Genomic DNA, 14,164 nt, shown 5'->3' with positions numbered 1-14,164 from the left:
ATTTCTGAAAAAAATCCACAAAATTCCCAAAATCTTCTCATAAGCTTACCACATTCCAGAAATATCCCACAAAAATCTCCACACATTTCCATGCAATCTAAGAAAAATCCCACACAATTCATCAAGGCTGCTTAAAATCCCACAAAATTCCAGAAAATTACCACAACTTTCCAAAAAAATCCCACAAAATTCCATAAAACTTCAGAAAACCCTACCAAATTCTTGAAATATCCCCACAAAATCTCCACTAATTTCCACAAAATCTAAGAAAAATGTACTCAAAATTCTTCAAGTCTCTACAAAATCACCCAAATTACAAAAAAACCCACAAAATTCCAGAAACATCCCACCAAATTCCAGAAAAATTCCAAAAAATGGCAGAAAACACCCACAAAAGTTCCTAAATCTTCTCAAAACCCCACTAAATTCTAGAAACGTCCCTCATAATCTTTACAAATTTCAACTAAACCTAAGAAAAATCCTTAAAAATTCTTCAAGTCTCCTCAATATCCCACAAAATTCCACAGAAACCACAAAACATTCCAAAAAAATCCTAACACTTCTAGAAACACCCCACAAAATCCTTCAAGTCTCCTCAAAATCCCACAAAATTCCATACAATTCCACAACATTCAAAAAAAATCCCACCAAATTCCAGATACATTCCCTCAAAATTCCGGAAAAGTTCCTGAATCTTCTCATAAGCCCACCAAATTCCAGAAATATCCCACAAAATCTCCACAAATTTCCACACAATCTAAGAAAAACCCCTCAAAATTCTTCAAGTCTCCTCAAAATAACACAAAATTCCAGAAATAGTCCACAAAATTCCAGAAAAAACCCATGAAATTACCTTAATCTTCTCATAAGCCTACCAAATTCCAAAAACACCCTACAAAATCTCCACTAATTTCCACAAAATCTAAGAAAAAGGCCATCAAAATTCCTCAAGTCTCCTCAAAATCACCCAAATTACACCAAAACATCACAAAATTCCAGAAACATCCCTCAAAATTCCAGAAAAATCCCCAAAAATGGCAGAAAACACCCCCAAAATTTCCTAAATCTTCTGAAAACCTTACGACATTCCAGAATCATCCCACATAATCTTTACAAATTTCCACAAAACCTTAGAAAAATCCCTCAAAATTCTTCAAGTCCCCTCAATATCCCACAATGATCCACAATACCCCAAAACATTCAAAAAAAAAATCCCAAAAATTCTTGAAATATCCCACAAAATTCTAGAAAAAAAGCAAGAAATTCCTTAAATCTTCTCACAGGCTCACGAAATTCCAGATATATCCCACAAAATTCTCCACAAATTTCCACACAATCTAAGAAAAATGCCTAAAAGAACTTTTCATGAGTCTTCAAAATGTTTCAAAATTCGAAAAAAATCTCACAAAATTCAAGAAAATTCCACAAAAATCTCTTCAATATCCCACAAAATTTTAAAAAAAATCACACAACATTAAAGAAAAAAATACCACAAAATTCCCTAAATCTTCTCAAAACTTTACTGAATTCCAGAAACATCCCACAAAATCTCCACAATTTCCACAAAATTCTACAAAAATTCCTCAAAATTTGAGAAAATTCCACAAAATTTAAGAGAAGTTTGACAACATTTGAAAAAAATACCAGAAAATTACCTAAATTTTCTCCCTTCACCAAATTCCAGAAACATCTCACAAAATCTCCACTAATTTCCAGAAAATATTAGAAATATCCCTCAAAATTCATCAAGTTTCCTCAATATATCACAAAATTCCAGAAAAATCCTACAAAATTGCAGCAAAAACCCCAAAAAATCCTTAAATCTTCTCATAACCCTACCAAATTTATGAAACATCCCACAAAATCTCCACAAAGTTCCACAAAATCTAAGAAAAATCCCGTGGAATTCTACATGTTTCCTCAATATCCCTCAAAATTCTACAATACCCCCTCCAAATTCTGGAAATATCCCACAAAATCTCCACAAATTTCCACACAATCTAAGAAAAATCCCACAAAATTGTTCAAGTCTTCTCAAAATCCCACAAAATTCTACAAAAATTCCACAAAAGTGCCACAAAATTCTTCAAAATGCCACCAAATTCCAGAAACATAAAAAAAATCTCTTCAAATTTCCACAACATTCCAAAATATTTCCTCAAAATTCCAGAAACATCCACACAGATCTCTTCCACTTTCAACAAAATTCCAGAAATATCCCTCAAAATTCTTCAAGTCTCTTCATTATCCCACAACATTCCAGAAAAATCCCGCAAAATTAAAAAAAAATCCCAAAAAATAGCATATAAATCCCTCAAAATTGCAGAAAAAAATAAAATAAGTCCTTAAATCTTCTCAAAACTGAATCAAATTTTTGAAACATCCCACAAAATCTCCACAAATTCCCACAAAATCTAAGAAAGATGCCTGAAAATTCTTCATGTCTCCTCAATATCCCTCAAAATTCCATAAAACCCCCACGAAACTCCAGAAGCATCACACAAAATTTAAGGAACAATCCCACAATATTCCAGAAAAATCCCCCAAAAATTCTTCAAGACTTCTCAAAATCCCACAAAATTTTACAACATTCAAAAAAAATCCCACAAAATTCCAAAAAAATCCCACAAAAGTATTTAAATTTTATCAAAATCCCACAAAAGCTCAGAAAAATCACATGAAATTCCAGAAAAATCCGACAAAAATCCCTGAAACGTCTCAAAACCCTACCGAATTCCAGAAACATCCTAAAAAATCTGCTCCAATTTCCACAAAGCCTAAGAAAAATCCCTCAAAATTCCTCGTCTCCTCAAAATCCCACAAAATTCCACAAAAACCCCACAACATTCCATAAAAATCCCAATAATTCTATAAACCTCCCACAAAATATTTCAAGTCTCCTTAAAATCCCACAAAATGGCAGAAAGCACCCACAAAATTTCCTAAAACTTCTCAAAACCCTACACATTTCCAGAAACATCCCAAAGTATCTTCATAAATTTCTACAAAATTCCAGAAAAATCCCATAAAATTGCAGAAAAATAAAAAAACCTCTCAATCTTATCAAAACCATACCAATTTCCAGAAACATCCCACAGAATCTCCTCCTATTTACACAGAATTCCAGAAAAAAAAAAATCACAAAATTGTTGAAAAGCCCCACAAAATTCAAGAAAAATCCCACCAAATTCCAGAAAAATCCCACAAAATTCCCTAAATCTTCACAAAACCCTACCAAATTCCAGAAACATCCACAAAATCTCCACAGTGTTCCACAAAATTCCAGAAAAATACCAAAAAACTCTTCAAGTCTTCTCAGAATCCCACAAAATTCTAGAAAAATTCTCAAAATTCCAGAAAATTTCCCACAAAATTCCCTAAATCTCCTCAATATCTCACAAAATTTTACATAATATCACACAAAATTCCACAAATTTCTCACAAAATTCCAGTAAAATCTGATGAAATTGTTAGCGTTCAGGAGCACAATCACGAATGATTATATGCAGGTGCTTTATTAAGAGATCTGGGTGTCAGGGGTACACATACCCAAATCTGACCCGACTTGGTTTTGAGTTGAACATGTTTTTCTACTCTATCGTTATATAACTTATATATTAATTATTAAACTTACATCATTCTATTGTATACATTGATGTTACCCAAGCATGGATTTCTCATGATCCCCCTCAGACCCCTAACATTGTTCCTCATGTTCTTTAAACAATAATAATATCTAATCACATCTAACAATTGTATCATTTATTATATACTGCTAACACAGGTGCAGTTTCACCTGATCTTTAGCAAGGACAAGGCCTGACATTTCCCAGAGCCTACTTTTCCCAGGCTTGCCAAACCTAACTTTATTTCTAAGTCCCTGAATTTTCTAAGATTTTAAGACCTTTTACTATTATTCCCCCCTTTGAAAGCATTTTTATTTCACTAGAAGTGCAAATGTTTTCACTTGATACAATCCTTTGTTTCTGAGTTTATACTTGATGTTCTTCGAATCCTTTATTGATGTAAGCTTTGTCCTGGATGTTGTCACAAATTGGAGAACCAGAAGATGGTGGGTGTGGATCTCACATCAGTGCCTTTATTATTTTCTGGTTCCAGGACATTTTCTTCTGTATTTCTCCCTTGAAGATGCTGTCAACTAACCAAATTGCTAAGAATACAGTTAGTAAGATGATCACACTCTCAATGATAGATTTAATCCATGAACTCACATTCCACCCTAACCCTTTGAAGATTTTGCCTAACCACCTTGGAGACAAATCCTTTTGCTCTTCCTATGCTTCGTGCTCTATTTGTTGCAATTGATTGATGTCATATTCTACATCTGCAATTACATTTGCGGTGTGGATGCAGCAATGATCAATCCATCCCTTTAAAAAACTCACACACTCCATGCTCTTTCAGGAGTAGTAAATTGTAATTGTACGTTTAGTTCTTTAAATCTTTCTCTGGTCACTCTTGCTAATTTATCTGCCGGACCTGTAAGTTTGTACAACATTTCTTTATTCTGATAGTTTGCTATAGGGCCAAGTAAAGACTCTAGGGTCCACCCAAATTTCACTCTACTAGAGGCTTCTTGCCAAGTGTCACCCTGATTCTGTTCCTACCCTAATCTTCCCTAGCTATGTCTGTGTCTAGCCACTGAGTTGTTTTTTAAGCAGATTTCACATTTTGACATTACTGATTTTGCCATTGTTAGCATCCGTACCGAGATTAATTTTTGTTTCATCAATTTCACCAATGCCTCTGCACCCCAATGACATTTGTTATGTTTCATTTGTAGAACTTTATTGGAGGACCGCCAGCAACCCACCGCTCTTCACAGAAGTAAATGTGAACGCCGTTTATTTCTATCTTTAGCACACCTTTTATAGGGTTCTACAGGGCCCGCGGGCAGAGCAAGTTACTATTGTCTAACACACACAGGTTTACATTTTTTCTCCTACACACAAAGATATTGTTTTGCTTTACTCTCTCTTCTGCAGGAAGGTTTCAAGGACTTTAGCCTTTAATATCACGACTTATTTCAAAGACTGGTTTGTGCAGACAGGCCTTTACTAATATATAAAATATAGCAACCATTCCCCCTTTCTCTTTTTGCACAAACCAGGCTTTGGATGTGACTCATTCTATACTCTTATGAAGACAAGATAACACACAACTTAGACTTTCATCCCCATTAACATTATAAATAAAGTCCGTCCCCCTTCTAGCACAAGAGACCTCAACCATCCGGTGATGCCCCAGCTGGAGAACCAACTTCCAGTGGGGTCACTATCTTCTTTCAGGGCATGTAACCCATCCTGTAGCTGTTGTAGTTGCTCATGGATGGAAACTGAATGATCAGTAAGATTCAGACAGCACATGCCTTCAAACTCCTCACAACCATGTCCTTGTGCTAAGAGCAAAAAGTCAATTGCGGCACGATTTTGTAATACTGCATGACGTACACTACTCACATCGGCTGAAGCTCACTTAACATTGTGGATGTTAAATTCAATTCTTTCTTAGTCTAACAAGCGAGCCTTTTTAGAGTTGCTAAGCTTTAATTCATTCAGGCTTCACTTTGACTGACTGATGTTTTTTATTTTAACAACTACATTCAGCAATTGGTGTAAGCTTGGATGGAAACAAAGTAAGTTTCCCAAAATAACAGGGTTTTCTATGTGGATTAGCAGGAATCTCATTCCATGCTCTATCTCCACAGATTAGGAATATGGAACTAATTAATCGCTTTGGTAATTGTTCTGTGAGATTGCACCACTAATAAAGGCTTTACTCTGTGTAGTAACGAGATCAGCTATAGGGTTGTCTGCAGCCCAGTGCTGCATTACTTTGTTAGAATGGCTTCTGTTGGGGGTTCAAACATTATCCATCCACCTGAGGTATTGGTGGAACCTAACAAATCTAATTCTTCTGAGGGCTGCATAGTAACATTGAGAACTTTGGTAATTTTTGCTTGCCAGCAGGCTTCAAGTTGTCTTAATGTGAAGCCAACAGTGCAATTGCACTCTTGCAACATTGCCAACCCATTCAGTCGAGTCTCATTACTAATTAAACCTTTAAATGCTGGAGGATCCCATTCAGGGACTCCTATGAGACAGGTGTGAAAAGGATCTCCAGGTGTGGCTAGGCTCAAACACATTGACCTTTGGCCAGTTCAGTGTGCCAGAGTGACCCATATGTTCTGTAGCTTTTGGATGTTAGTTAGCAGACAGTTGGTCGGGACTATACACAACACAATTACCATAAGCAGTCTGTTCCATGTAAATGACACCATACTTGCAAACTCACAGCTAAACTTTAACGTTAAATGAACTTTCAAAGATGCTTACACTACCTCTTGAAGGGGGAAATGCTTATACTTTATACTAATATAACAATTACTACACAGGCTAAACTCTTTATCTTAAACTATTATCTAACTACTTTTAACACAGTTGCTCTGGTATATATGTAGTCTAAGTGTGGAAGCAATTTGCTGAAAGGGTAAACACACAACTACAATTTGCTTTATATACAGTTAGATGGAGTCTCTACACTTTTCTTAGACCTTCTACAGAATTTCCTTCACAAACAGACTATGATTTAACAAGATTCAGTCTTGGAACGTTCACTGCTCCCTTGATGTCAGCTGGCAGCTGATCGGTGACTGAGGGCTTTGATGTTCAGGTTGTTCTTCACATCCTTCTAAATCTTAAAACAAAGGATAACTGAAAAATTGGTAGAGACACAACATCATAATAACAACATAAAATTTCTGTTGGTAAACTGTCTGTATAGTGTTCAGACACAACTGTGTCCTGACAGCTCCACTTCTGATCCATGTCTGGAGTACCAAGGCTGTGTGGTGACTTCTCTGTTCACTGGATCTCGTGTGTTCAGAGGCACACAGTCTGGTCAGAGGGACAGGTGACCTTTTTGAACCTACCAACAAAACACAGACACTTCTCCCCTTGAAGTTAATAAATTACACTAATCAAATGCTTTTAGAGCATCAATTTCCCCCGTTTTTTTTTTAAAAAAAAATAAAATGAGATGTACTTCTGTTATAAACATCAACATTAACACAAAACCATAAACAATCAGTAAGAACCTATAGCAGTTAAAAATCAATAAATCATAAACATTATTAATAAGATATGTAATATAAAACTACTATTAATTACTAAAACACTGCACCAGCATCCCATAGTTAGCAAGCAAACAGAAACAAAAAATCATCAGTGAAGGATTGGATCACCACCTCTGGAAATGATTCTCCAAGCTCACTTCAAAATTGATCCAGCTGTCATATTAATAGGGTCAAATTGCTGAGTCAAAAAGTGACTCAAATACTGATTTGGGACAGAAAACATCTGGATCTGCTGGCAAATATTCCATCCAGGTAAAGTCAAGGCTTGGCCAGGGCCTGGCTTTAAACTGGAAAGATGCCTCTTAACTCATTTCTAAAACAAGGTTCTCAATAGCAGCAGCTAGGAGATGCTTACAGCACAGCAAACTGTTAAAATGCATTTGTACAAAGCAAATGATCAGAAGCCTCAGGTACCAGACCAATTAAACCATGCAGCAGTTGGTTTAATCTGAAGCCTCTCCCATGGCAGCTGATCCTCAGCAATGGTACATCTTCTTAAAATTCTGGAAACACTGAAAAATAAGAAAGCTATAACAAACAAAAACTGCAGAGATTGCAACAACCAACAGAACTCCTGATGAAGTCAAGGGTGTCACCGACTGCATTCCCTTCTATCCACAAGCAGGTGTTCATCAGTGTTCTCTCACAGCTGTTTCAGTTGTGGCTATCTTCATCTCTCTAGGAAAATAACTATACTTTGCAGTTTAGACAAGTGTCTCCAATAAAATATAAAGAATTTAAATTAAACAATATTTAAACCTAACAATAATGATTTATGACAAAAGGAAGTAACAAACTTAACCTTAAAAGAATATCTAAGTTATAAAACTTAACTTAAAAACATTCAAGCCTAAATATAATAAAACTTGACTATTTTAATTCTATTAACACTTAATTTATATTAAATAAAAACATAACTTAATCTTATTCTGTTACTACAAAGAGGCAACTAAAGGTTTGATATATACCTTTTAAACACAATATAACAGTAACATAGATTCACTATAAAGATTATAAAAACATAACAAATCCATCACAATACTATGTCATCTAGCTTTGAGAATAACTCACAATAACTGCAAATGGTACTAAAAATACTTATTCATAACAGGAATTTGCCTTGCTTAAATTGGTTAGGATTTTAAAGTGCAGTTTTTCTAGAGAAAAACCACAACAACACAGGATTTGGCAAGTTGCCATTCAGCTTTTGTAGCACTTTTCATAAACATTAAGTCTAATTCTTAAACTAAAATCCAAAATCCAAATTGGTATATATGCAGTTATATGTGTTTTATATAACAAAAGGACTCACATTGAAATTACCTTATTAAAATTGTGGGAAAAACAAGCAAATGGGTAATATATACTTTAACTTAACTTTGTCTTGTACAGTAAAGTTCTCTTAACTAATTATTTTTTTTTTAAACCACAAATCTCTTTTGTAGATAACATTAATTGTAAGGTTTTCTTAGAAGCTGTAAATCATACCATATTTTAACCTTAGGTTTTAAAACTAATTATTGCAAGGTAACTTCTGCTAATATTCACCTTAAACACCTTTTTTTTTTGAAAAGGGGCCTTTTTAAACTTTCAAAGAAACACAATAATTTCTCCAGGAAAACTCTAAAAAACTGCAACTGCATAAATTCATTATTACTTAAAACACAAAATTAACTCTAAAAGGGTATATAAAAACATTTTTAAAAACCCATGAACCATGACTTTTTAACAAACTGGGTACTATCCTGGTGCTCTTTCTTAGAGAGGGAGCCGGGGGTGGACTGCCCGCCCTGCTGCTGCTCTCTGCTGCTGTTATCTTTCTTCACATTCTCCACATACTCTCGCAGAAAAAAAACAACAAAAAAACACCTCACAAAGTTAACACATACAGTTACTTCTCTCAATCTCTCTTGTTCACTGATAGAGGATTGGTCATCACGGAAGAGAAGAACCCTGACGTGGATGACGAGCCTTCCCAGTGGGGAGACCTTCGGGCCCAAGAGCCTCGCCTCTACGGAGCAGGGAGTCACCAAGAGTTGCACCAGGGGAAGGTGGCTGTGAGAGTGCCCTGGGGAGATGTGGCACAGCAACACCTCTACCAGTGGCAACAAAGGGTGACAGTCAAGGAGCTGCCCCAAGGGGAGAAGGAGGTGAGTGACCTAAAGCTGTCCCAGCAAGGGGAAGGAAGTGCGAACAGCCAGGAGAACCAGACACATTCTCCTGCCCCCAGTGAGGAGATGCCATCAGCAGGGGTACAGAGCTCAGGCCCTGCCCCTCACAGCACCTGCTGCTCCCCCAGCCTGCCGGGAGCCCAGAGCCCCAGTGAGCAGCAGGCTGTCGCTGAGGGGAGGTCACTCCTAGCAGAGGAAGGGAGTGAGGAGGGGACCCCAGCTGAGTATGATGAAGACTGGGAACAATACACCCAGAGTGGGTCTTCCCAGGAGTGCCAAGCAGAGCCAGAGCTGTCCCAGGAAGAGGTCAGCAGCTGCCAGGACTGGTACGACTCGGAAGAGTGCAGCGAACTGGGCCATGGAGACTTCCTGGACGGGGACTCCAGCAGCCTAGACGATTCCACCGAGGAAGACAACAGCAGCACACAGGACAGCTATGAATATGTGAGCATCCTCAGCTTTGGGATCACCCCCCTGCCACAGGAGGAGGACAGCTTGGACAAAGTCAGCGTCCTCGAGCTGTGTGAAGCAGAAAGCAGGGCCCAAAGCCTGGCAGCTCTTGCGGCAGACGGGCTGCCAGTGCCTGTCCCTCGGGAGGCCTGGCTTGAGGTCCAGGCACCGGAGTCACTCCGTGCCTCACTTTCCTCCCTGCACGGCCAAGCCTCCATGGCCCAGCAGGGGCCTGAGGCAGGGCCTCAGAGCCTGGGGCCTGCCCTGCACAGCCTCGAGGTCCCCGAGGCCCTCAGGCAGCAGCCGTCTCCCTCCAGCAAACGGCCCGGCTTCCTCAGGCGGGCACGGCGGGCGCTGCGGGCGCTGTTCCGCTGGCCCTGCTGGGCACCACAGCCACAGGAGTAGCGCCGGTGCCAGGCTTACAGATGGCAGCTGGCCCAGGGCCCCAGGGAGCCACACCTTGCCCTGGACATGGCCCTGCAGCCTCAGCTGCCATGGCTACTGTGGACTGTGCCAGGGGCATCTCCCCAACACCCAGAGTCACCGCTGTGGCCAACCCCAAACAGCAGCCATGGGGCACATTGGTGCCAGGGCGCTCAGCAGTGAATCCCAGAGTCATCAAGGTGGGAAGAGACCCCGACAGTCACCCAGTGCCACTGGCCTCCTGGCAGCACCGCCATCACCGCAAAAGCACATCCCCAAGGGCCACAACTCTTCGACACTCCAGAGACAGCCACTCCACCACCTCCCCGGGCAACTTCTTCTAATGCCTCACGCCTCTGTCAGAGAAAAACTGCTTCTGATATTGAGTCTGAACTTCCCCTGGTGGCATCACGGGACATTTCCTCTCATGAAAGGATCCCACGCCAGTCCTTTGGGATTATATCCATGAAGAATGGGCACAGACCAGAGGTGCTGCTCCACTGACGTGACTGCAGAACTCTGACTCGTACCATTCTTCCAAAAAAATCAACGTTGAGCTTAGGAAATAGTAGTAGTTAGGAATAAGAATAGGAATAGGAATAAGAAGATGAATAGGAATAAGAAGATAGTCATTAATATAAGAAGAATAGGAATTACAGTAAGCATAACAAGTGAATAAGATTAATTAGAATAAGAAGAATAGGATGAAGAAGAAATAGTAGTAGTAAATAGGAATAAAAATTAGGAATAAGAAGAATAAGAGTAAGACGAAGAAGAAAAAATAGTAGTAGCAATTAAGAAGGGAAAGAAGAAGAAGAAGAAGAAGGGAAAGAAGAAGACGATTTAGATGAAGAAATAGTAAATAGGAAGAAGAAGAAGAAGATCATCAAATTAAAATACACATCTGGGATCCCAGAATGCAGGGAAGGACTATAAAAAGCACCTACTTCCACCTGATCGTCTTCTGAGCACTCTCTGCCTCTGAGACCTCCTCCCTATTTCTATGTCCCTGGCACCCATTTCTTTCTCAATAAAACCCACGTTCAATAAAATCTGCTTGTTGTCCTCCTATGGTCTCATTTGCACCTTCACTGGGGCAGAGACACCTCTCCTTCATGGCATCCTAACCCTGGGTGGAACCATGGGTAGGGTCCCTTCCAGTCATGAACACTCCAGGATTCTGTCAGGACTCCCTTCCCTTCTTCCCTCCGCTTCCAGCTGGAGAATGTGCAGCAAAGCAACCTTTGCTGTCTGCTCTGGGAGCCCACCCAGCTGCTGGACCCTGCCCAGCTCCCTTGGGAGGCACAGCAGGAGCAGCACCCTGGCAGCCTCGGGAATTGCCCTCTGGGGTCCATGGCACACACTGCAATGGGCTGGCATTCCAGCTTCCAGCAAGGAAAAGATGTTCCTGCCCTTCAAGGCAAAGTTCTCAAAGGGCAGAGACCCAAGTGGAGCAAGATCTTACAATGACATTCCACTGCCAGCCTCCATAACTTCATCCAGGGCTGCTTTACCTCCTGGATTGGGGAAAAACAAAAATCAGGAGAGGGTCTTTGGCTGGGAACTGCCACAGGAAAAGAGGGACACTGGGAGGGAAAAAGAGCAGACAAAGGAAGGCAGGAGAGATAGGAGGACACAAATGGCAACCAGCTGAGAAGGTGGCACTCTGAAAACCAAACCGGAACTTATGGAAAAAGAATGGGGCAGAAATGAAGGATTCTGAAACTTTATTTACTATGCTTCTCTGGGCAACCTGTGCCAGGACCTCACCACCCTCACAGGGAAGATTTTCTACATTAAACATGAATTTCCTCTCTTTCACTCTGAGCCACACAAACTCGTTTGTGGTAATTCTCATAAACTGCTCAGCTCTTTGTTCCAGTGCACCCAGCAAGCAACAGGCAGGACAGTTCCACCAGCATGGAAACCCAACTCACAGCTGAGGGACTCAGAAAATCTAAACACCAGCAGAACACCAAAAGGGCACATTTAGCATTTTTGCTACAATACACAGCACTGAAAGTGATAGCTAATGACAGCCTCTTAGTCACCCCAATCCTTTCTCCATTTTAAACTTTCTCTGAAATAACCAAAATAACTCTTCAAATTCCTTCATCTTTATCAATCACAGATCTTTTCAGAGCAGACTCAGGAAGAGAGCACATTAGCATGTTGTTATTCAGACATGGCTTGTTGTCCGTCTTCCCCTGCTAAATGACAGCAGTAGATACTGGGAATAACCAGGTATCCTGAGGAATTTTTCCTGCAGCAAGTTATTTTCCTATCATGGTCCATCTGTAATTTTATGACTTATTAAAAGACCAATATAAATACAGTACAGTGCCTTGCAATTACTCCCCCATATATTTATAAACCTCAAAGTCTTCCAGGTCCTAAAAACAGGAAAAACCCTGTGTCACTCTTTCAGGAGATTAACGTAGTTAAGGACTGGACACATCCTCTGTAGGACTAACTAGAAAAACAGCTGAAGCTCCAGCAGATCCTTAATAAACTTTTCAGGAATAAAATTGTGTTATTTCAGTGTGCTGATTTTTTATTCATCTAGTTATTATCTTTTTATTTCTTTTCTCTTTCTGACTTTTCAAAAGCTGATGTTGCACAAAAAAGTGAGCTGTGGAAACCTGTAGCAAGCTGTTCAATTAGGGCTGAACTGCTCCATCAGCTTCACAGAGAATTTTTATTTGACCCCAGGAATGCTGGTTACTCAAGCAGACTAAACAATTTTGATTCATTTCAGCATGTGAGGACTGGGGTGTGCAGCTTCAGGCCAGGCTGGCAGGGTTGAACAGGAATTCCCAAACAGCACTGGAGTCATGGTCCCCTCAGCATACCCTGCTCCACCCAGCCCCAGCCTGCTGGGAATCAGGCTCAGACGTAAAAGCATGAATTCTGAATATCTCAGGATTGCTGTGTCGCTGCCCGCTCGGCCCTTCACGCCCCGGCTAGCTTGTGCCAAGCGTCAGCGGCAGGAGTGGGGAACCAGGTGAGCACTGTGTGGCTCGACCTGGAACCTCTAGAGCTCCTTTGGGCTCGGGCTCTATAGTATGCAGGGCGACACGAGGTGTAGTAAAGGGAGAGAGAGTGCTCGGAGTCTTCCAATTTCCCAGGAACAAGTTTATTCCAGCAGGCGCAGGGAGAAGGCGATGAGGGACAGGGCTGGGATCTCGAGGAGAAAGTCCGAGCCGAGACCCTGGGCACCTCTGTGTGCCAGGTTTTAAAGCCCGTGGGCGGCTCATACAACAACCAATAATATGGCAGCAGGGGAGGTGTTGTGGGAAGGGGTTACAATACTCAAATCCAATGGTAGGGACTTAGGGGAGGGAGGATAGCTATACAACCAATAGGGCATCGAGTAAGGGGTGATGAGCAGGGAAGGAACCAGAACAAAAGGTGTGGTGTACATAGACTGATAGGGCTTGGGGGTAGGACCAAAGTGATGGATGGGGAACAATCTGGAAAGAGGGGAGAGGTTTACAATGACAGGCAACTGGGAACAAACCATATCGGGATAGTGGGGAGTAACTGGGGCAAACCAACTCTAAACTCAACGAAGGTGAACAAACATACTTAATGAAGGTAAACTAACAGGCGGCAACATCTCCCCCTTTCTTTTTTAGAAAGAGGAGGTTGCATCGGCAGGAGGTGCAGAGGGTTCAACAAACCAGTCTTGGGGTACGGGAGAAGGAGGAGGTGAAGAGGGAGGAGAAGGAGCGCTAACAAAATTGACTTGAGGGGAGGGGGATACAAGATGTAAAACTGATTGAACTAAACATCTTCTTAAAACTGCAAACGCTATTAAAACGATGAAAACACGAAAACAATCCATAAAGCAGTCTTTAAAATGGATGAGAGCCATCCGGAGACCCCCCATCCCGAAAAAACCAGTCATTAGTCTCTTGGCGTATTTGGTGGATCATGCCCTTCATTTCTGTGATGGTTTTCT

The 14,164-nt window shown here is 40.6% G+C and overlaps 1 protein-coding gene across 1 annotated transcript in view; it reads left to right on the top strand.

The window, feature by feature from the left end:
* Positions 1–14,164, top strand: part of LOC111944892 (uncharacterized) — a 246,714-nt gene that overhangs the window by 174,407 nt on the left and 58,143 nt on the right. The window contains 1 exon segment of the mRNA XM_086873951.1: positions 9,611–9,620. Within this exon segment, the coding sequence (XP_086730077.1) occupies positions 9,611–9,620 (10 nt within the window).

Source organism: Cyanistes caeruleus, unplaced genomic scaffold (genome assembly GCF_971803275.1).
Source record: "Cyanistes caeruleus unplaced genomic scaffold, bCyaCae1.hap1.1 HAP1_SCAFFOLD_127, whole genome shotgun sequence".
Lineage (NCBI taxonomy): Eukaryota > Metazoa > Chordata > Aves > Passeriformes > Paridae > Cyanistes > Cyanistes caeruleus.
The sequence above is the reverse complement of the archived record's forward strand: the minus strand, read 5'-3'. Positions and strand labels throughout refer to the sequence as shown.